Source organism: Cyphomyrmex costatus, unplaced genomic scaffold, assembly GCF_001594065.2.
Source record: "Cyphomyrmex costatus isolate MS0001 unplaced genomic scaffold, Ccosl1.0 scaffold449, whole genome shotgun sequence".
NCBI classification, from domain to species: domain Eukaryota; kingdom Metazoa; phylum Arthropoda; class Insecta; order Hymenoptera; family Formicidae; genus Cyphomyrmex; species Cyphomyrmex costatus.
In genome coordinates this window covers 21,697-30,733 of record NW_017278737.1, presented here as the reverse complement: position 1 = coordinate 30,733, position 9,037 = coordinate 21,697, and the positions used below count along the sequence as shown (strand labels likewise).

Sequence of the window (9,037 nt, the reverse complement as noted above, 5' to 3'; positions counted from 1 at the left end):
ATTTTTATCTATCGTTTAAAGTTTGGATATAAAACTTTTAATTATTTATTTAGTTTTCATAGTCGTAAATTTAGTGAACGAATAAATAAGAACAAAAAAATTTTTTATTTTGCATCACGATAGAATTCGCATTTTTATACATACGTGATATATATATATATATATGTGTGTGTATATTTATGTATAATATGCATATAATTATGTATTTTCATAATTTATTTCACAAGTTGTCAATCTCACAGCAATATTTATCCAAAACAAATGTTCATTTATGTTTGATATACAAGCTTCTCTAGTCTAACATTTTTCATTTGCCAATTAGTGTGGAATCGAGTATATACAGTAAAACAAATTTAATATATAACTAATTAGAAATCTAATAGTAATATGTATGATTTATATATCTATTATTAGTATGACTATTATTATTATTAACTATTATTATTATTATTACATATTTATTATTATTAATATAATAAGAAATGACTGAAGAATGTTTTATTCATATTTATGGAACAATAAAATAAATTGAGTACATACCCAATTTGTGGATCTCTTAAATCTACAATAGTGTACACGAGATGAAAATTTGCTCGCTCCATAGAACCTTCAAATTCTTATTCTATTCGCATGAACCGACACCGACGACAGCAATCGGATTACACCCGTGCTCGACTTAAGCATGATGAAAATCAAAAACTTACAACAGGGTTGCACGAGCCACGCCCCGTGACTGCGAAACGAATTCTTCGTGATACAAAACGATCGAAACTGTCTTCTCGAGCGATAGAGGAATAGGACGGCGAAATGTCGCTGTATACATCCGTGACGGTACGGCGCGTATCGATTCGAGCTCCCCTTTTCCACGAGTAAATTTGACGTTGGCCAAATAAACACATTGAGGCCGGCTACGTTTGAAGTGGTTCCCGTTGACAGTGGGCGATACATGAATGTCGGCGCGATTGTTCCGCAGCGGGTTGCCGTTGTCGGCACCTTTTGGGCCCCAGGCACCGGGGGCGGGTTTTCCTTCTCCCAGGTGCCTCTTACGTGCTGCCGTTGACTTCTGGACGTTCCTTTGGTTTGTAAAAATCAAGATCATTCTGCGCACGTTTCACGAGAGCATCCGCGGCATCTCAAAGGACACTATTATCGCCATTCGTTCACTCATCCATTCGTTCACTCATCCATTCGTTCACTTTATTCATGGTAATCTTCCTCTTCACAGTCCTGAATCTCTATCACTCGCACTTGTTACTCTGATCCTGCAAAAAATAAGCAAATAATTCAATATACAAATATACTAATGCGAATAATTAGAAATCACTTTTGAAATTGTTTTTACTGTTTTAGAAAAGAATTAATTTATTCTATCAAAGAAAAAGCTCGAAAGAATGCTATATCAGAATTTCAAAAGGTAGTCTAAAGCGTTCAAGATTAAAATTTGTATACTAAAGAAGATAGTTCATTTTGGTTTAATTTTTTATTTAACAAAATTATTTTAGTTGTTTTAATTTCTTTTGTTGAAGAATGTATATATTTAAGTTATATATTAAAATGTAATATATTTATCAAAAACAATAAAGACGAATTAAATTAATTTAGTCAAAAAAACAATTCTTTCTCATTCAGTATAATCTGTAATTGCGTATTCTCATAAATTAAATTTTATGGAATGATTTTCGTTTAGTCTGTCTACTTATATACATGGTGTACATACACCGCGTGCATACTTTTAAGTCTCGAAATACAATGATAGTGAGCTTTAAGCCAATTAAGAAATTGATCAATCACAATCAAATGTGAGCAGAATATTCGACTCTACGATTGATGATCAATTTCTTAAGGCTTAATACATTTAAGGCGATGCAGTGATGCTGGATGCATATGTTATCCGTTTTACCACTACTCGAATGCGATTATTTTCAACGCGCTATTTTTCTTATTGCCTTTCTCTTTTATAGATTTAAAAATCTTCCACAATTAATGCGTAATTATGACCGCTACAATAGAAGGTACTCGATTATGAATGGTCAATTTCTTACGGCTTATGGCTTAAAACTCGAGATATATGTCTTAAGACCATAGTACACAAGTAAGAAATAAGCAGTAAGCGAATTTTTCTTCTGATTGATCAACGAAGCATTTGCAGCATTAAATGGATCCACATTCAAGTACGCTGGGTTTATTCAGAACAACTCCGAGCAACTCCCGAGAGACAAAACGAACAATACTATAGTCGAATGTGAGGAGGATAATAACTATCATTGGTCGATTTCTATGCCTACTCCTTTATTCAGTGTGGATATAGCTTTAGTCTGCAGGCCCTAAGCTGTAAAGCCATAAGAAATTGACCAATCACAGTCGATTATTTTTCTCGCATTCAACTATGATTAGTTAATTTTTTATGGCTTCGGGCCTCTTAAAACGAGGTGTGGACCATGGACCTATAATATATGGACCGAGCATCCTCACCACATGCCTATAGAATAGATAAGGAAACCGTGATGTCATGGTATAAAGTGAGACAGCTCTCCATACTAACCTACATGCTCTGCTGCCATAGGTCCATGAGCAGCGCATGTAAGTTAGTTAGGTTAGAATGGAGAGGGAAAGTTCGTGCGAATCATGCTCTCTCACTTTATATCCTGGCATCATGGTTTCCTTGTCTATGCTGGATCCATATATTATAGGTCCATGGTGTGGACCCAGATTTAAGCCCATTCTATAATAGGCAGTAGTGGATTATGGAGTAGGCGTAGAAATCAACCAATGATAGTTAATTATCCTCCTCACATTCTCGACTATGATTTGTTAATTTCTACGCCTATTCCTTAATGCACTACTGCTACTGCCCATTGTAGAATGGGCTTTAAGAATCTCATTGTAGAATCCGCTTTAAGATAGTACTTGCATAAAATGATTTTTTTGCGAATTTAAATACAAGTTGAGGCGTTTTTTCGTTATGCAACCAGAAGCAACCGCGATTAAAGCTATTTGTATCTTCTGATCCCTGAAAACAAAGATAGCCTTCTTAATCGCGGTCGCTTTTGATTGGATAACGAAAAAACGCCTTTGAAATGCTCTTTAGTCTTTATGTATCTGTATAGTTAAAAACATATTGATCGTCTAGTTTTTGAAATAAAATCGCAATTAAAATTTGCAATTTTAACATAAGATGCAAATGTGCAACTCAAGTTAACGTCAGATTTTTAATTATAGGCATCCATACCATTTTGTTATAAAAAACGAGTATGTTATAGAATAGAATATACAAATGGTGTAAAAAGTTTCAAAATTGTTGACTCTCTAGTTTAAAAAATGCAATTAAACAAAGTAACACGTACGCACTGCTCAACGCATCAATATTTTTAAGGTTATGAAGATACGGCCTCGAAGACATTTCCTCTAGCCTTTTTTCTGTGTTTGTTTGAGACATTGCCGAAATTGCTTTCAACTTTTTCCGAAGAGTTTTCTCTTTGTAATAAATTGCCCTTTATATTATATCTTAATTGAGTAGTTATTTTCACTCTTTATTGCAAATACACAACTGTCTTCTTCTTCTTCTTCATTTTAATGGCTCCCGCAGGCGAATGCCCGCGATACGGCCAGTATCTAATGTAGTGACTTGTAAACGGAAAGATGATGAAATGGCCGCGAAAATAGCGTAGTTCGCACGGACACTGGACGTCTGCGTCTAAACGTCATCAATAACGGGTGATCCAGATTCGCGGGATAAACAAAATCGAAGAGAAATACAATGCACGGTCAAAATCAACACCACTTTCAAAAAATATGTGATTGAAAGCATCCAAGCCAAAACACGTCCGCCGCGGTCGAGTGATTCTGCAGAACTATACACGACTATCACAGCATCAAAGTATTAGATTTATACTAAAATTAGAGAAATATGTAGCAGTGTAACTAAATGCAACGTTGCCACATATTTATACCTTAGTTTTGTATCATATACAAGAGCCTTAAGGTGCAGCCACAATAGAAGGAATTAGGAATAAAGAATAAGAAATCTATTCAGAAATCGGATACATTGGTATACATAGTTTTTGATAGGCTAAAATTTCTTATTCCTTCTATTGTGGCTGTACCCTTAGGGCTATGCAGAATAAAAGTAACAGGAATGATGAAAAAAGCCACAGTACATGATTTCTAATAGGTTGAAATTCTTATTCCCTGTTCACTGTTCCTTAAGCTGGAAACACAATGCGAGGGAATAGCGATAGCGATAAGTTTCAACCTATCAAAAATGTGTATTCCGGTGTATTCGATTTCTGATAAGTTGAAACTTATCGCTATTCCCTCGCATTGTGTTTCCAGCTTTATAGTATGTAGATGGCACTCGTAACCAAAAATTTTTCTCTCACTGACGAGAGTGGGGGTATCGTCAATAAGCGCGCGATGGAATTTAACTTTTAGATGGTATTAGGGAGTTTTTCCAATACTGTTTATTCCAGATACGGTGAACTTAGCAAGTCACGTTATTCTTTTCTTAATTAGGTGAAGAAAAAGATAACGTGACTTTAGCGTTTATCGTATCTGGGATAAACGGTATTGCAAAAACTCCCTATTGTCGCGCTAGTACTATCTTAAATAATATCTTAAGATGCTAATACGATCTTCTGATTGGTTCGTAACATCTTAAGACCATACTCAAGACAGTCTTATGGCGTTTTCGACCCGATCGGGTTTGCTCCAACTTGGGTTAGAAAGTATTTTGCTACTGATGGACACGCTCTATTAATAGGAGAGCATAAAACGTTATTAATCTAATCCAGATTAGAGCAAACCCAGTCGAGTCAAAAACGCCATTAAATATAAAAATCGATTATGAGCGCCGGTTATAAAACCTCCGCACAGTTGTTAGTTCAAATTATATATAATATTCTCAAAGTAATAAGATAATTTTTACACAAATAATTAGAGAGAATATACTTATTAAATAAAGTTAACTGTGATTGTTGCAGTTAATTTTATTTTATAAATACATTCCAATTATTTGTGTAAAAATTATCTTATCACCTTATAAATACATATTTTATATATATTAACAACTGTAAAGTTTCACATAAAAATTTCATTTGTACTGGATTTATTCTTGGAGTCACAAATACTATTAATTTGATTTGATTTGTGCATTTATATGCATTAATCTAATGTGTACTGTGTTAGTAGTCGTAAATCGTATGTATATGTTATAAATTGTATATAAAGTCATACTTAATCAATAAAAATAGTGATTTTGAAGTTTGGTCGTCATACCAAACTTAAGATTTATAATACTACAAATTAAAATTTTGACATATTTTGTTACTTTTATATTATTTACTTTTACTCTTTTATCTTTCTCTTAATCTCTTTTTCTCATTACTTTAAAAATTCAAGAGTTGAGCTAAAATTGTATTCCTTTTATTCAAAAAAGGATGATGAACAAAAATGAAGGAGCTTAACAAATTAGCTGGAAACATCTGAAATAATATTGAATTATTTTTTAAATAATTGGTATACACCGTAAAGAAATGTATAAGAGTATAACACATGAAAAATTAGCAACATCACTTTCAAGTAAGTAATGAAAATTCTTGCTCATATAATATTTTTAATAATTATGTGTATATCAGAAATATGAATAAATGTCATATAGTAATATAATAATATAGAGTGAATAAAAAAAGGAAAAACTTAATTTAAAATAAAATCTTAGAAACTTTATTCAGTTTTAATTACAATAAAATATAAAGCATAATATACCATTCATAAATCATTTTTATCTTATTAAGTTAATTTATACGAGGGTACCCGTTTACACTTTATTAAGTTCATTAATTTAAGTTGCAAATTATGTAAGTAGTACTGAGACATCATTGTGCAGTCTTATTAACATTTATACATAGACTATGTTCTATATTCATTTGTATGATTGTATTATTTCATTATGCGATTATCAAAAATCTATATGTAACGGAAACCATAGATTTTCAGTATTTTAGTGAATAATAGAACAGTCTAAATGTTAAACAAAAACAAATTATGCTCACCAAAAAAACTGCGAGCACCAAGTGGAACTCTTGGGATGTGTTTCCGAAGTTTTGCGATCACATTTATCTACGTCGTTACGATTTCATGTCATCACGCAATTGGCATTAAAAAAAAACATGATAAAAAAAATGATGAATCGCATGAATCGATGACAGGGTCATAAAGATGAATATGACTGCAAAATTCTTTTATGAGCAGTTTGGGTGCAATCGCCATTTTTATGATACAATTGCACATCAAATGCATTTTATCATTTTGATGTTCCATGTTTACTAAGTAGCATTAACAAAGCTGCACAATATTGTATGCCTATTTCTAACACAATCTGCGAATTTCTGTCAATACTGCAGAAAAAATTTCCTATCTTTTGGCCCACTCTGTATAGTAATTTATTTACTGAATAGAATACACACATACACTAAATGTACTTTTTAGTTTATTCTATATAAAATGTACATGTAATATGATATACACACATAAAAAAGTTATATTATAATTACTAGAAATTGCAAATAAAAAGTGTCATATTTGTGTCATATTCATATCATATTCTGATTAATACATTTAATATATATATTTACAAAAATACCTCTTTTTAAAGGCGTAATTAAATCGTATTTTAAATTTACAATTATGTGAGAAAATTCTATTAAGAAAATTTAGTCACAATGTGTATAATATAATTTGTGTAAAACATTTCTCAAAATTTTCTAATGTGTGTTGATTATATTCTAAAATTAGCAATGACTACGTTTAACAAAAAAAGCAGCTTTGCAACTTTTGGAAAATTTTTCAATATAATTGGTTTATACATTTAGATTCATAAAGGCAAAAGTCATTTGTATTAAAGAATTTCAGAACAATACTGTAAAGTTGATTTCTCTAACTAAAAAATATTGTATAACAAATAATTTTTTTTTGTTATGAACAAAAAATGTCACATAAATATAAATCATTAATTTAATTTAAAATAAAACAATTCTATTCACGTATTTGATTTAATAACTAAAATCAAATATTAAGTGTATTCTTTTCTGTAACATTACATTACTATTAAAGTTCGATGTATCATGCACAAATTGATAATAATCTTTTAGATATTGTATTTTATGAGTCTTTCTCTCTTAAACAATAATATTTTATGAAAAATATCCATGATAAAGTTTATTTTTAATGTGTGTCAAATGTGAAGTTGTATTACTCCACCACTTTAGTATGCATTTTCAAATTATGATTATTCAAAGAAACTCTATTGATAAAAGCTTTCGAGCAAATTGGACAGACATACGCGTGCTGCAAGTGATGTTTTAAATGTTCAGTGAATATCGCGCTGCTCTTGAAATACTTCTTACATATATTACATTTAAGATCATCCTCGGATACCTCTAAGTGAGTCCTCGTGTGCAAATCAACTTCCTTAACGTTATCGAACTCTTTAGAGCACACTCGACAACTGAATTTTACCGCCTGAAGAATTCCTATTTGACTCCCAGTTAAAGGATTCGGTACAGATATTATCTTCTTAATATCGCTGTTAATGTTACATGTAATATTTGTTTTCTTTCCATTAGAGCATATGTGATTCCTGTAATATTAGTAACATTATAAGAAAATGTATTAAAAAATACATACTTAATATATTAATATTTAAGAAAATAAAATCTTAAATGTGTTATTTATGTAGTACATTACTTTTTAAATTAACAACTATACATACATATACTTATGATTACTTTTGATTCTGTAATTAAATGTATTATTATCATGATATAATAGACTTTGTCTATAATTTTGTATTTGACTCTTATTTGCCTTTGTCTATCTTTGTTTCATAATTATAATACATAATAATTAATAAAATAACAGCAAAATTGTCTTAAAAGAATAATTATTCTTTTTATAGAAATACAAGTTTACCTGTAATCTTGGTCGCTTGTGAAATTAATATTGCAGTTTGTACATGAATAATCAGTTTGTTGAGGAACTATTGTTTTTATAGGAGAATTAATTTGAACAACAGTGTTCTGTAGATTCTGTACTTTAAGATGATCTTGCAAGTAATGCTGCTTAACATTATCTTTCAGATCAAATATCTTGCCACACAGATGACACTTGTATGGATGTAACGATTCGGTATTAACGTGCAATTTTTCATGCTTGTCATATATCATTTGAGAACTACATTCTGTCAGACAGATATCGCAAGTAAAATGTGTTTTGTTCATGTGCATACAAAACAATTTCAGATCAAGAAAAGACTTGGAACATTTACTACAAGAGTAGTTTTGGGATAGCGGTTTCATTGTAAAATAATATTTATCACATAGTTCACATTTAAATGCTGGCTTTGATTGATATATACATTTTTTCAGTTTGCAGCTACCCTTATTACAAGGCTTTTTATAAAATGGCAGTATTTTTCTTTCCTTTTCGCTTTTAATTATTTTTGTGTTCTTGTCATTATTAACTGTCATAGGTAGTACCTTTTTACATTTCGGAGCTGGTTTACTTCGTATTTTATCTATTTGTATTATCAAGCGATATTTCTTTACATTTGCCTGAGAATTTTGTACTATGGGAGTCAATATGGTAGAACCATTCATAGATTCAAAATTCTTTGATGTGTCTGTTTTATTTCTGCCATGCAAATCTTCAATCTACAGTATAAGAATGTACATCATTTATTAACATTTGGAAATATCCTAGTTAAATGAAGGATTACCCAGAAAAATGTTCCAATCATCATTTTTATGAAGTGATATTTTAATAGAAAAGTAGTGCTTGCAGCTTGTGGTGGCATGCATGATGGCTAAATATGTGATAAAATCTAATGATCAAAATACATACACAAAACAAAGAATTCTGGATAGAAGTTGACAATTAGTGAAAAAACGTTGTTTCTAAGTATGAAAGTATATAGGAGAAATAGTAAGATTTTTCGTCTGTGTCTATGGAATTAAACATTTAAATAAAGATAAAACACGAA

At 30.8% G+C, this 9,037-nt stretch overlaps 1 protein-coding gene across 2 annotated transcripts; it reads right to left on the bottom strand.

Annotated features, from left to right (window-relative positions):
• Positions 1-597: 597 nt before the first annotated feature.
• LOC108777594 (zinc finger protein 879) lies at positions 598-8,252 on the bottom strand. Of its 2 annotated transcripts, XM_018544521.1 has the most exons (3): positions 7,969-8,252; positions 7,435-7,636; positions 598-1,262 (listed from the first exon to the last, which is right to left on the bottom strand). In XM_018544521.1, the coding sequence occupies exons 1-3, from the start codon at positions 8,220-8,222 to the stop codon at positions 1,239-1,241; spliced, it is 480 nt and encodes a 159-aa protein (XP_018400023.1). In that variant the 5' UTR covers positions 8,223-8,252; the 3' UTR covers positions 598-1,238. The 2 variants fall into 2 exon arrangements, with proteins under 2 accessions (XP_018400023.1, XP_018400022.1); XM_018544520.1 differs by lacking the exon at positions 598-1,262 and having other exon boundaries at positions 7,232-7,636.
• Between the last annotated feature and the right edge of the window lie 785 nt (positions 8,253-9,037).

Bases quoted from the DNA above. Each gene is read 5' to 3' on its own strand.
- LOC108777594 (XM_018544520.1), bottom strand. From the start codon at position 8,222: ATGATATATGACAAGCATGAAAAATTGCACGTTAATACCGAATCGTTA. The intron at 7,637-7,968 runs GTAAACTTGTAT...CTAATATTACAG, and splicing joins ACAAGCGACCAAGATTACAG to GAATCACATATGCTCTAATG.